At 40.0% G+C, this 14,478-nt stretch overlaps 1 protein-coding gene across 1 annotated transcript; it reads right to left on the bottom strand.

The window, feature by feature from the left end:
• Positions 1 to 174: 174 nt before the first annotated feature.
• On the bottom strand, positions 175 to 12,572 carry sycp1 (synaptonemal complex protein 1). The gene is made up of 36 exons (XM_052075081.1): positions 12,503 to 12,572; positions 12,296 to 12,351; positions 12,080 to 12,193; positions 10,951 to 11,035; positions 10,823 to 10,863; positions 9,205 to 9,369; positions 9,059 to 9,126; positions 8,897 to 8,970; positions 8,759 to 8,817; positions 8,623 to 8,689; positions 8,478 to 8,551; positions 8,301 to 8,409; positions 5,900 to 5,994; positions 5,583 to 5,767; positions 5,433 to 5,500; positions 5,282 to 5,343; positions 5,087 to 5,203; positions 4,907 to 5,002; positions 4,712 to 4,815; positions 4,514 to 4,631; positions 4,316 to 4,386; positions 3,217 to 3,298; positions 3,085 to 3,147; positions 2,950 to 3,009; positions 2,815 to 2,877; positions 2,626 to 2,742; positions 2,143 to 2,253; positions 1,969 to 2,061; positions 1,813 to 1,878; positions 1,655 to 1,741; positions 1,474 to 1,563; positions 1,253 to 1,306; positions 1,094 to 1,159; positions 910 to 1,017; positions 765 to 830; positions 175 to 688 (listed from the first exon to the last, which is right to left on the bottom strand). Exons 2-36 carry the CDS (start codon positions 12,314 to 12,316, stop codon positions 554 to 556), a joined length of 3,054 nt encoding a protein of 1,017 aa, XP_051931041.1. The 5' UTR covers positions 12,317 to 12,351; positions 12,503 to 12,572; the 3' UTR covers positions 175 to 553.
• Positions 12,573 to 14,478: the final 1,906 nt, after the last annotated feature.

The following is a 14,478-nucleotide window of genomic DNA, read 5'->3' as shown; positions in this document are numbered from 1 at the left end:
TTATTATCTTTTTATGATTTCTTATGAAGAATTATGTACAGTTCACATTTGATTGCTTAAATAAAAATAAATATTTCTTTGACCATTTACTATCAAACTGAAAAAGTATGCACATACCAGGTCATAACTATTAACGTAGTAAAATACTACAAAACTAACTTTACTAAGGCATTATTCTGATGACTACTACAACAGCTACAAGTAACTCGCTGTGTGCGGCAATACTGCACTAGCATACTGTTATAAGTACTGCTGCATAAATCAGTGAAAAACTAATGTCTGTTTGTTGTTGTTTTTTTTTTTACTACGCTTGCAAACTATGACTCCTACACCACAACAATAACAACACAATGAATTCTAAACCAGCAATCTGTGACTATTACTATGCTTAGGACAATACTACCGTAAGAACCGCAACTACAAAACTATACCTCTTCCTGCTTTTCTTCTATGACTACCACACCACCACTATTTTTACCACATAAGAAATGTGCCTTTCAAAATTAGAGAATAGAAAACTTAACTGCATCTAAGGTGTCTACAAAGACACTACTTATGCAAAAATCTTCCCCCGAGCCTTTTTCTTCTTTTTCTCACTGTCACTGACAGCGATCCAGCCAGCATCACGCATCCTCTTGATGCCCGCTAACTTTAGGGCGGTTCCCGGTGACTTAAGAGCAGTGGGGCTCTGGAGTTGGGTAAAAAGAAATGCAGCAATTTGGTTACTAAAATAATTGTAATTCTTTCTGAGACATTCACATTACCTTTTTGGATCGGTTGCATTGAGAGAGGGGAACCGAGAAGTGTGGTGCTGGCGTGTTTTTTAAAGTCTGTCAAAATCAGAAGGACAAATGAGACTACCTTTGACCTACTCCTGTTATTGGGTAACAAAAAAAAAAACATTCTCACCAAAACATTGTTTGGATCAGAGTTGTCAGACTTGGGTTCCAGCTCCAAGGCTCTCTTCTTCCAGCTCCCTGGCTTGTCAGCACTAGGGGGCGTCCTTATTCTATAGGTCTGCAAAGCAGTTGCAATTCATCAGCATGTTGAGGAGTCAAAACATTTCAGATTGTACAAATGATCAATCAGTTACTTTGATTTTTTCTGCTCTGCCAGCCTGCTTTGTCCCATTTACCGGGGAAGCAGAGTCCTGATGTTCCTTGTGCATAAATTGAGAGTTGATTCAATGGTACGTTAAGTCTTTACTATTGATAATGATCCCCCATTCATCACAGAGCAATGAAGGTTCTACCTTGATCTTTGGGTTTTTTTCACCCGACATCCTCATGGAACCGAAGTCACATTCCTAACACACACATAACAAACCATATGATGGATCTTATGTTACATTTTTCTCAACAATAAATGTGTGTGATACTTTAATGGTCACCAGTACATATTAATGCAGATGTACACAATTGACTAGTTTAGGCTTCTTCATTACAGCAAAATATACAGTGGCCTTTTACAGACCTCGGCGAAGTCAAACACGTTCATCTTTGAAGACTTGCTTCTCGGTGTTTCTGCATGTCTCCCTTTATGATTTGTGTAGAAGGGATTTGCCTAGAAATATTAGTACAGTCATAGTAATATATATATAGATATAAATAGGTGAGGTAGTCGGTGCTCTTTTATTTGTGTCATGTATGTATACCGTGTTGCTCTTGTCTTGGGAAAGCCGAGATAATTTAAGCGAAGACAATTCTTTCTTCAGATCACTTAACTCTTTTTGAAAGTTATCCTGACAACAAAAACACAATAGTCAATTGCATATAAAAAAAAGAAAGAAAATGAATATTAATAAGACAATACCTTTGCTGTTATCAGCTGCTTCTTCAGTTGACCGTTTTCAGTCTTAAACTTTGAGACATCAATCTCCTATTTCAGAAAATGTAATGAATAAATCTTCATCTATAAACTATTTTTTTAGGTTTGTTTTGTGACTGAATTTGTTTGAGTTCTCAGTACCAGAGCCACCCGGCAGCTAATGGCCTCTGTCTCACGCTTCCTCATCTCATCCAGTTCCGCATCCTTTTCTTTGACCATGCGGTCATATTGGTTCTAGGAAGGACAAAATGAAGGATGTGTTTGAACGGGCAGTAAAAGTGTGCAGGGGTCACATGTGTGGGGATCAAAGCGTACTTTGTGTTTTTCCATCAGTGCGACAATATCAGCTGTCTTGTGTTGACACTTGTGTTCTGCGTCCTCTTTACTCTTGATAGCCTCGTCTGTGGTTAATCGCAGCTCTTTTATCTATGGAGAAAACGTAGTATTCTATCACTTTTGACACTCGTGACGTCACTCCCACGCTGTACATAGTATAACAAAGGCCGTTTTTAAAAAGTATAGTCCTATTTTATTGATATTACTAATCTATTTTCAAGGCTAATATTTTTAGATTTCATTTTTTTGTTAAAATGCCTAAGAATTTAATGTGGAAATTAAGGAAACAAAATAACATTATTTTCATTTAATAATCAGCTGTGTTACATTTTACTTTTCCAGAATCATTAACACATTTGAGTGAGGGGATACTCATGGAATGGTTCGGGGGTGCAGAAGCCCAAAGATATTGGGAACCACTGCTCAGAAGGGCCAAAAAATGTAGTTCATTATAAAAACAACCTTATTGTCAAGATCTGCTGCAAATGAAGATTTTTCATGAAGCTCTTCAACCAGCTTTTGATGCTTTTCTTCAAGCTGTCTTTTCTGGTTGTTTGATTCATCATACAGACTGGTCATCTGACAAAAAAAGGCTTGCATTAAGCATGTTTTTAAAACATATTTTACTCCACAAGAGGATAATAAGCATACCTTATTTTCAAGTTCACTGTATTTCACAAGCTCTTTTGCCATTTGTGTCTTAAGCTTTTTAATCTGAAATACACGAGTGAGAAGTTGAGCTGTGCAGAAAGCCAGTAGATGATCGGGTTTGTAGGTCTTACAAACCTCTTTCTGATATTCTCCTGCTTTACGATGAGCCCCAATTTTCTTCATGAGGTAAGAGCACTAAAAAAACAAAACAATGTCAGACCAGTGTCAAAGTAAAACAAGTAATAATCACACATCTTTATTTCTCCTCACCTTTACTTCTGCGGCTTTGATCTGTCCTTCTGTTTGCACAACCTTCTCCTGCAAATGCTGACACTACATTAAAGCGAAATGTTAAAATCACAAAAGAAAATAGTCGCTGAGCATTAATTTGAAGTTGCTTACGTTGTCTTCCATTTTCTTCTGCAACATCTCAATTTCTGCATACTGTCTTTGGGTTAAACTTTGAATAGTGTGCACTTCCGCTCTATAAAACACCCCAAAACAAATGTATATACACTTTAATCATCTTAAAAGACACAAGATGCTTTGTCTTAGAAAATGCTAAACTTTTGAATTTGAATTTACTTCACCACACAGGATATAGAACTGAATTTGAATTACAGGAAGTGGAATTGGGGCAACACAGTGATCGACTGGTTAACATATCCGCCTCACAGTGCGGAGGTCCAGAGTTCAAATCTGGGCTCCGGCCTTCCAGTGTGGCGACCCTTGTGAGGATAAGCGGCTCGGATAATGGATGGATAGAAATTGAATTGAATTCAATGCAATTCAGAGAAAGTCATTCTCATCACATATGATAACAAAAAATGTCCAAAATCTTTGGAGAGCTATTTTAAAAACGTTTATATTCTGGGAAAGGCCATTCTATCAACATATCAAACATTTTCACTGCCGTGCGTTGTCTTTTGCGTGTCACTCGGCATTGTGCTTTGTGCGCATGCATATCAGATCACGGAGAGTTTACATTTGTTTTTGTAATGTGAACGAGAACATAAAAAGAGCAGATTTAACAACAATAAAAAAATCTGGATTGGGCCTCATGCCATGCTTTAATGCAACTGTAGCCTGACTGCGACATCTAGCTGCTAACTTGAACACTACATTCAATGTAATATGCATCTTGTCCTTTTTACCAGATTGCTTTAAATTCTGCAGCGCTTTGAAATCCAAACCAAATTCCAAATCCCGCGATTGCAGAATGACGGATTCCTGCAGGGACGTGTTATTTTAGAAACCTACTTTTATTTCTTTACTTTTAAGCATTTTGGTGTTCTTGTTGGTGGCAGACTAATACCAAGTGCAAAATAATTTGTGCATCCAAGCCCCCGTATATTTATACATCTAAGTCATAATCCGGTAACATTTTGAACGGTTCGCGCACAAACAAATTTTCAGAGATAGACTTTCAAGTCTGTTTAATTCCACACACTCGGAAACCCAAATAAAACTAATCTAACTCATCTCTAAAATATAAACTGACCTTAAACGTTGGTTATCCTCTTCCAGTTTCTGAATTTCCTTTGCGAGCTTCACAGCCTTCTCCTCACTCCCCTGCCAGTCAAATTTACAGATTCACAAATAACTTTTTTTTTTTTTTACTAATTGATGGATACAATTTGCAGGTTTAGATGTCAAGTTTACATGGTTTAGCGACCTAAACATGAGGCAAAACTCAGACCTTCATGGTTGCCGTGATGGCTTTCATATCAGAGGATGTGTTCTCAAACTTCAGCTCAAAAGCTTTCTTCTCGAAATTAACCTCATTAAAGTTAGACAGCAGCTCTTCATACTTAGCTCTGTAAAGCGGAACAGCACTGGTCATGCGCAATACGACAGTGTGATATAATAGGAGGCTGTTAATGATGGAGTGACTCACTGATGCTGTGTGAGTTCTGTTTTCAGTTGTACTATCTCAAAGCTGCACTCCTCTGTTTTCTTCATTTCACTGAACAACTTTTCCTCCAGCTCGTGTACTTTGCTCTGTGGAACAGCGTGAAAACACATGGAGCTGACTAGTGCAATCATTACAATGTGTCTGCTCCCATACTATTTCCACAGTTGATGTAAAAACCTCAGAGTTGCGCTGCTTCTCCAAGAAAAATTCTTCTGCCTTTTCACCAGCTCTCTTGAGCTTTTCGTTGTCTGCATGTATAGTCTCTGCCTCACACTGGTTTAAGGGGGAAAAAAGTTGTCTGATCAATGAAGGGTTCTTAAAATATATATCCATTTGGAAATTACTGTTGTGCATCACCATGACTCGCTGTACTTCTATGGTTTTTGCCGAAAGCTCATCTTGGAGATCATTCACTCTGACCTCAAGGACATCAGCTTTTCCCTTCACAAGCTCTATTAAGCGCAAGCTTTTTTCCTGAGAGCACAAATAACAAAGAAACAGTGCTTTCAATTGAAATACAGCAATATGCACACTAAAATAAGTCAAACTCACTAATTCACTCTGAAGGATGGTGATTTGCTCATCTTTTCTTGCCCTCTGTTCTTTAAGTTCTCCTGTCAGAGTAAAAAATAGTTGCTTTGCTTTTTTTTAAAAATACAAATTGAGCACCAAATGTGTTAAGATTTCTTTCACTTAGACTCACCCACAACTTGAAGACTCCTTTCAAGTTCTTTGTTTTTCTCCATTAGTTTTTCCTCGCAATCCTTAGACCTTAAACAGTAATTCCGGGACCAAAATGACCAAAGTAATCACCACTCAGGCTTCCGTGCTGTGAATTCTCAAGAGTATGTACCTTCGTTCCTCAAAGGCTAACGAATTCTGCAGCTCCACAAGGTTTCTCTGAACTTGCTCGAGCGTCTCGGCTAGTTCATTTTTAACTCTGCAAGCCTCCTTCAAGCTTAACTCTTTGCTGCTGAGGATCTGTTCATGTTCTTCTTTGCTGTGTCTCAGCACAACACCCATGGCCTCCTGTCTTGTCTTTGAGGGGGGGAACATGTTTCAGCTAAAGCAGACAACCCACAACTGAGGGGCTCTTGGAGAGTTTTATGATGTCGAGCAGATACAGTATGCAGGTCAATCAGACACGGACAGAGCAGAAACAAAAATCACCTCGCTCTCTTTACAGCGCTGCTCTGCTGAGTGTAGTTTTTCGAGAAGGGACTCTTTCTCCATTTTTGAGCGTCTTAGCTCTTCACATTGTTGAGCTACAAAAGTTAAAAAAAACATTTTGTCTATTACAAAATGAGTTGAACATTGTGAAGGCTCAGGTGCACTCATTTTTACATTTTAAAACAATTATTGTGGGAAATTCTCGATCAATTGTCTTCACATAATTGAATATCATTCATTATTAAGAACAGATATTGAGTAGTTTTGATGAAAGATAATTTGAATGAGGGCGGCCCGGTAGTCCAGTGGTTAGCACGTCGACTTCGCAGCTCCCTGTGTGGAGTTTGCATGTTCTCCCCGGGCCTGCGTGGGTTTTCTCCGGGTACTCCGGTTTCCTCCCACGTTCCAAAAACATGTGTGGCAGGCTGATTGAACTCTCTGAAATTGTCCCTAGGTGTGATTGTGAGTGTGGATGGTTGTTCGTCTCTGTGTGCCCTGCGATTGGCTGGCAACCGATTCTGGGTGTCCCCCGCCTACTGCCTGAAGACAGCTGGGATAGGCTCCAGCACCCCCCACGACCCTAGTGAGGATCAAACGGCTCGGAAAATGGATGGATGGATAATTTGAATTATTTCATAAGTACTGTACTGCATGTAGGGTGGCCCGGTAGTCCAGTGGTTAGCACGTTGGCTTCACAGTGCAGAGGTACCGGGTTAGATTCCAGCTCCGGCCTCCCTGTGTGGAGTTTGCATGTTCTCCCCGGGCCTGCGTGGGTTTTCTCCGGGTGCTCCGGTTTCCTCCCACATTCCAAAAATATGCATGGCAGGCTGATTGAACACTCTAAATTGTCCCTAGGTGTGAGTGTGAGTGTGAATGGTTGTTCGTCTCTGTGTGCCCTGCGATTGGCTGGCAACCGATTCAGGGTGTCCCCCGCCTACTGTCCGGAGACAGCTGGGATAGGCTCCAGCACCCCCCGCGACCCTAGTGAGGATCAAGCGGTTAGGAAGATGATGATGATGATGATGATGATGTACTGCATGTATCAAACGGTTAGCCCTTCTCATTAGTCATTACCCAAGAAGTAGTTCAGTTTCAAAAAGGTTGGCGACCCCTGGTGTAGGGCTTTCTATACCATGACAACGAGGGACCAATGTTATAATAGTTCATTGAACACTAACAAAATAACTACAACTGAAATAAAACAAAACAAAAAAATTTGACAAAATAAAAACTATAGTGCTTTTAAAAAACCTAAGACTAACTGAAAAAACATCTTACATTTCTAAAACTAAATATCATCATGGATATGTCAAAGTTTTCATCTTTGTCACTTCGTATCATAACAGAGCTTTTGAGGTTCATTGTACTGTATATGTACGTCTGGAGTAAGCAAGTACACACAGTTGTTTGACAGTAATAGTTTACTTTTCTTACACACAACTTAGCGACCTTTTTTTTCTTGCACTTGACAAATACTCCATATAAATATATTTAAGACAAAACTAATAAAAACTAAAACTAAGCTTTTTGGAAAACTTTTAAATGAATTAAAATGAACAAACTTGCTCTAAAAAGTAACTGAAATAAATAAATAAATCAACTATACTGAAAAATCCAAATCTACTATTACCCTGCTAAGGACGGAGCTAGAGGGTTTGGACAAGGCCAGTGCCCACAAATTCAAAGCTTTGAGTGTATTTTCGCTCAGGGAGGAAACACTTCATCGCATAACTGCGGTTTTATACTGAGTTACAGTATTGTGTGGATCAGTGCACGCGACACCCACAGCACCAAGTGACAACTCCAAACACAAAATGTGACTCCTCAATTCAGGGAAACACAATACGTCTTGCTCACGGACACATTTTCTGAAACAGGCAGCTCACACAACATTCAGACTAAGGGCCTTTTTGATGAGAGACCGCTGCATTCTTTTTTTTAATTTTTATTTTGGTAGCGTTGATGGTTTCACCATGGAACATTTCAGAAGGCAAGTTGAAATTGCATATCAGGCTTTGGGGTTGTTTTTCTTCAGCTCAAACTGGAAGCCTTAGACAAGTTGAAAGAACCATGAACAGTTCCAATTAGCAGGCAGTGTGTTTCATTTTCTTATATTGCAAAAACCCGATGTTTGAACAGGGGTGTGTAGACTTTTTATAGCCGCTGTAAATCCTACTGCACATGTTAAATTAATCTATTTGCATATTCTCTTTCCTGGAACGCAGTATATCAGGTCCTAACCATTTCATTTTACTTGATGGGTTGGCAGACACTCCAAAGACCCAACTATGTGAAACACTCTGTTAAAGTCAATATTGCGTAATGTGTCCCCTTTAAGAAAATAATTAACTGAATGTCGATAAATGTAATCATGTGATTAACTTTTTGGCATCATTCTTACTTGTGGCCTCTTGAAGCAGTCTGCATTGATTTTGAGTATCATGAAGGTCACGCTGGACTTCCTCTAGTTCGCCTACTTTCTCCTGAAGTTTAGCTTCCAGCATCGCCACCTGTGGAGCCGTCAAGTCTTTTAGCAGTTTGTGTTACAAAGGCAGTCATCAGTCTTCTACTTACTGACCGTGTTCTCTTTTAGGGTGCATTCTTGCTGATAGTTTTCTTTCAGCTCTTCAAGTTTTTGTAAATTTGCTTTAACTGTGAATGAAAAGAGTTTTTTTTTTTTTTTGGTCAACATGCAAAGAAGAAAGAAATGTTGAAGAACGAACCAGAATCCAACTCGTTCTGATTGGCTTCAGCTTGACCGCGAAGGTGTTCAAATGCCACTATCAGTTTCTGGGAAGATTAATTATTCATTGTCTGACCGTTTATTCCTCATTTTTTAGCTGATGTTATGTATTTTACCTGAACACGTTCACCGTTTTCCATTAGAAGGTGATGTGTCTCATCTCGCTCAGATTCAACTATAAAACGTAGAAATGTGTGTCAATTTTGGCACATTGATGAGGCCGCGAGATTTGCGGAAGAGCTGAACACACTCACATAATTGCATTTTGTCTGCCGACCGCTCAAATGTTTCTTTCAGCAAATTACACAAGTTGCGGGTTGCATTGTGTCTGAATCAAAACATTGATTATTCAAAAGCAGGACTGTGCATGTGGAAACTGCTGGGTACAAAAAAACAACAACATAAAAAAAACATACTTGTTCCGCCAATCCTCATTTTCACTCATCTGTTCCTCAAGCTTGATGCTTAGACTTTCATTTTGAAACTGTAAAGCACACACTCACACAATGTGAAATTACACAAATACAGGACATGCGCAGTATTTGCCTCAAAAGGCACACACCTGCAACTCTTGAATGGCCTTGCGCTGAGTCTCAATTGTTCTTTTGTTCTCCTGAAGTTTCCGCTCGCTTTGCGCAGCATCAGAGTCCACTTTGAATTTCCAGCATTTGATTTTCTCCACCTCGTCAAACATTTTTGAACAAAGCTGTCCAGGAGCACAGTCACTCTGTGGACCATTCGATCCAGATTATTTACGCAAGTATCCCCCGAGGATTTTGGTGGCCATAAATGAGATTTTATATGTGCAGCTGCCAAATCATGCTGTGGTACCCACTACAGTGCGGCCCCGTGCCGTGCGCATGACTTGTGCGCTTGTTGTGGCGCACATTAGACAGGCTCCCTAGGGTTGAGCATGATCGTTTGAATTTGAATTCAAGTTCTGGTTGCTTGTTTCCATTTCAGTTCCCAACGACTGCTGATTCCAATTCTTTTAGGGGCCAGGGTAGAAATATGTTTGCATCGTTTAAGTCAGGGGTGTCCAAACCATGGCCATCCATTTTTTAGCAGCCCGGAGCATAGACTAAAATGAAAATATGGCACATCCTGAAGGTTTGCTATCTACACACTGAGTGGCAAACAAAGGAGAAGATAAGAAGTTTAACATCTCTCACTGTTTCATTTTCAACCAATAACACATCATTTGGTAAGGCCACTGACCACCCACACATACTGAAAACTTTATGTCTTGCTTTATACATCAATAAACATTAAGGCCCTTGCCTCCTGTTTTTCTAAATGTAGCCCTTGGAAGCAAAGGTTTGGACACCCTGGCCTAAATGGCCTAGCTAATCAGCTATTTTTAGATTAAATCCTCTCAATTTGTCAACAAAGTATTAATATCAAACCTGAATTGTTTGTTTTTCATTTTCTTTTCACCGGAGTATAGGTTCCACTGCACAACAGAGGATTATTTTTGAAAACCTCAGAAAATACACATTTGAAAATGAGTGTATACATGTTGCTCCCACTGATGGGCTAACCTAACTTGGTGTATAGAAGCAAAACAGAATATCTTAGCAACCCATTTCAAAATAGCAGCAGATAGTTACATCGTTCATGTTGAGGAAAATGGCCATATCTCCATTCATTGTTTGCCCCGTGTAAGATGATTGAAGTCTGCTGCGGTCTCTGCTCGTCATCCACAGCACTGTTAACTTTTACCGGTCGTGTGACCTCCTTTGCACAATATACCTGTAATGTCACTGAAAGTGTTGTGATGAGACTGCTCAAGCCACACCTTGGATTGCCGCCGTGTGCATGTGCATGCGGTTCGCAGCTGTGAACTTATTCCATTCAGGAGACGTGGCATCGAAACGGGTAACCGGAATTTTACAAATGTGAATGACTCTGGCAGAATCGGAAGGTTACTCCCAGTTCCAATTGATTCCCAAGAATTGATACCAAACCCAATGCTCCATACTGTTGTATAAATTGTGCTATTTTTCTTGAATACTTTGCAGTAGATGAACTCAGGGTGCGCCAGTGGCATGACAAGTTAATGCAGTGTAGCACACATTGCAACACTAGAATTAATGTGGCACCACCAAGCAGTTGTGGCGCTGCATTTACATATGCACCACTGGTAGATTTAGAGGCTGTTGACTTTTTATATATATTACCTCCACTCTCTCTGTTGGGGCCACTGTCATCTTGAGGCAATCTTTTAAGGACACAAATAACATACAACTTTTACACTTGACGCAGTGCATCTTCATCTTTAAGATGTGTGTTCCACCGTAGACATTACCTTGTGTGATTGGTTTAGTTGGGGCAACAGCACTTTTGCTGAGGGCTGGCGTGTTTTGGTCTATCACAAAATATTTACTGGGACCCTAAACAAAAGCAATAGGTCAACACATGTACAGTGGATAGAGAGGGTCTCCTGATCAAGTGCAAAGATTTGTGATTTAAAAAAAATAGAGTAATCATAAAAAAAAAAAACATTTGAAATAAGCTTTTTATGAAAAATTACACCAAGATAAGTAATTTAAAATATTTGTTTTCCCCATTATGTCTTATAATCAATACAATTTAATTGAAAACAAAGGTAATTTAAAAGAGGTGAAATAAAAATAATCAATTGAGATAATCTGGTTGCACAAGCTTTTACATGACTTTTCTTGAACTAATTTTCTTAATGTCACAAAAACCTGGTATTTGAAAAAGGGAGTGACGATATTTTATGTCCACCGTTTACAGAGCAACGGGGGATATTGGTTATTTTCTCAATACACCACATGTCCATGGTGAACACAGCTCTCACACAATATATTCCGAAAGTAGATGTAGAACTACTTCAGTAAATAATGACTGCAAAAAGTCGAAGTACTGATTCAACTCCTTCAATAAAATTCAAAAAGCACAGAAAAAACAAAACGTGGTCTAATATCTTTGTTAGCGCCGTGAAATCATGACAGAAAATCACTAAACAAGCCATTGAAAACTGAAAAAAAAACATGACTCACTTATACAGGTATGTGTTTTCTGATTAGGCCAGAAGCTGTTAGTTTGTAGGTGTACAGAGGACACTGCACATTCACCATATTCTTGTAGCTGACGAGACCAATGGATTGGTAATATCTGCTTCTCCAATTATGTTGCCATCGTCATTGCTTACTGGTTCACGTTCCTCTTGTTTTAATTTCCCCCCCTGCTTTATTTGCCCCAAATATCTCAAATCACCAACATCTCAACAGTGATTGAGATCTGTCTTTTTTCCGTTGTTGACAAAAATGGATGAACATACAGTATCTTGACAAACTTAGTCTGTTTTAAGAGTTAACTCAAACGTTGTCAGAAAAATAAATACTCAGTATATAATAACTAAATTAGCAGACACCTAAAATTTTACTTAAGTATAAATACTTCGTACTCACCAGCTCAACTCTGTTCTCGACACTCTCTTGGGGTTTAACCGCAGACACCTGGCTGCAATTATTCACCCTTGGTGGCACCAAAAGTTTGAAGTTGAACCGTCCGTCTTTGGCCATCTGGGAATCAAGTCCAACGCCCGAATGACTACCTCGCAGGGGATACTGATCAGGGGTACCTATTCACATTATTTTTTAAGCGTAAATGTAATGAGCGCTCACCTTTAGATGTGACGAAAGCATTGTTTCGGAGTTCGTTCAAGACAAAGTAACAGATGCTGTTGGCGACAATACATTCAATTGTTAAAAAATGAGTGAAATGTTTAGCTCGTGGATACCCAGAGCCGATACTTGTTCGTGACTACTTGCAGAATCAGATAACTGTCAATAACAACGTAAAAAATAAGCGTTTTTAAACTCGTTTCTTACCTACAACTCACGAACGTTTGTGTGCGAAGTCAGTTAATATGACAAAATGGCGACGGCACATTAATGTCTGCTTAAAAAACAAATGAAGGAGCATACTTAACGTGGGGCTTGCGGTAAGCACACTTGTTAACAAGGGTACAGTATTTTTAACGCATGGATTTAAAAACGGCCTCACTGTTCTAATCGTGATTAATAAACCAAGTATCAAATGTAATTAATCATTAAACGTGATATCCCAATTGAATGTGTGTGTGTTTGTGTATATATATATATATATATATATATATATATATATATATGAGAGAGAGAGAGTGAGTGTGTGAAATCCATTATTCAATCAAATAAATTAATTAATAATGAACAAATACATCTTAACCAATTTGAGGAAACAACAATTTCATGCAACAAATATTGTATGACTGTAATGTAATAATCATGTGAATGCCTGGTGGGCCAGATTATGGAAGAGTCATACATTGCCCATGCCCTAGAACAGTGGTGGCCAACCCGCGGCTCGAGAGCCGCATGTGGCTCTTTGGCTGGCTCAATGCGACTCCTGGGCTTTCAAATGACAAGCGTCGAAAATGCCTCGGCAGTGGCACTGCCATTCAAACAACGGAGTTAAATACACAGAACTTACTACGTCAGCCTATCATCAATCCCATTATTTGATTCACATACAGGGCAACCAATCAGATGACAACTAAATCATCGCCCATGTGCAAACAACAGTGCTTAGCGCTAAACGCTAAGCTAGTCAGCGAATTACCTCCGATTTTAAGGCAGTAGTGTCCCAATACGTCAACCGCGGTCGACCTGGAGCCAGCGGACTGGTCCCAAGTCGAGTGCGAACGTTGGGAGGAGGAAATAGGGGCGAAAAAAAACTTTGTGTGTCTGTGTGCTTCGATTCGTTCATATTCAGTGACGTTCCGGTTGTTGCTCATCTTGGCGTGCGTGCGTGCTGCTTGCGTATGCGCACGTGTGCGTGGTTGGGCACCCGTCTGTGAGCGTCACATTTAAGGCATATGGACAAAAACATTTACGCAAACACTGATAATTATTTTAGAGCAGGGGTCCCCAAGTCTGGTCCTCGGGAGCCCCAATCCAGCCTAGAACAGGCTGAATAGGGGCTCTCAAGGACTGGACTTGGAGATCCTTGATTTAGAGCAGGGGTGCCCAAACTTTTTGGATCAAAGATCTACTTTTCGATCAACTAACCTCCCGGGATCTAAGCTTACTGGCGCGCGCACGCGCACAAACACACACACACACACACACACACACACACACACACACGCACACGCACACGCACACGCACACGCACACGCACACGCACGCGCACACACACACACGCCATGATGAAAAACAGCCTGAAACAGAGGCATGCCACGCACTTTTGCAGCCTGTTAACTTTCGTAGCTAACACGTACTGTTTTAAAGTGCTTCCCTGGGCCCTCCTAGATTCCTATTCTTTGCTCGTGCCCTCGGTGAATTGTACAAGAAGCAAACTCTGAATGAGAATCATGACAATAAAAGATAGAGCGCAACAGCTCTGTTCACAAGCTGCAATTGCAAACTGCTGAGCGCTAACAACTTCCGGTGACGTAATCACGCGCCACCGTAAATTTAAGATTTATCGGCTTTATTTTATTTAAAAAATAGTGAAAATGAGACTGATAAGATGATTAGGGTGCAGTGTATATTAACACAAAAATATATTACTAACATGTAGAAAGACACACAAATGGTTGTTTGTTTTTTTTTCTTCTCGACACTCCTCGGATCTACTTGGGACCTGTCTTAGATCTACCGGTAGATCAGGATCTACCTAATGGGCACCCCTGATTTAGAGTCTTCACTGAATTTAACATGTATGTTTCTGCAAAGTGTGAGGAAGCCAGAGTGCCATGACAAAACACACACAAGTTGAATGGGTAGAACATTCCAACGCCACAGAAGAAGGCCGGGGCCAGGTT

This window comes from Hippocampus zosterae, chromosome 9 (assembly GCF_025434085.1).
Source record: "Hippocampus zosterae strain Florida chromosome 9, ASM2543408v3, whole genome shotgun sequence".
Taxonomy (NCBI): domain Eukaryota; kingdom Metazoa; phylum Chordata; class Actinopteri; order Syngnathiformes; family Syngnathidae; genus Hippocampus; species Hippocampus zosterae.
This window is presented reverse-complemented; position numbering and strand designations above follow the sequence as displayed.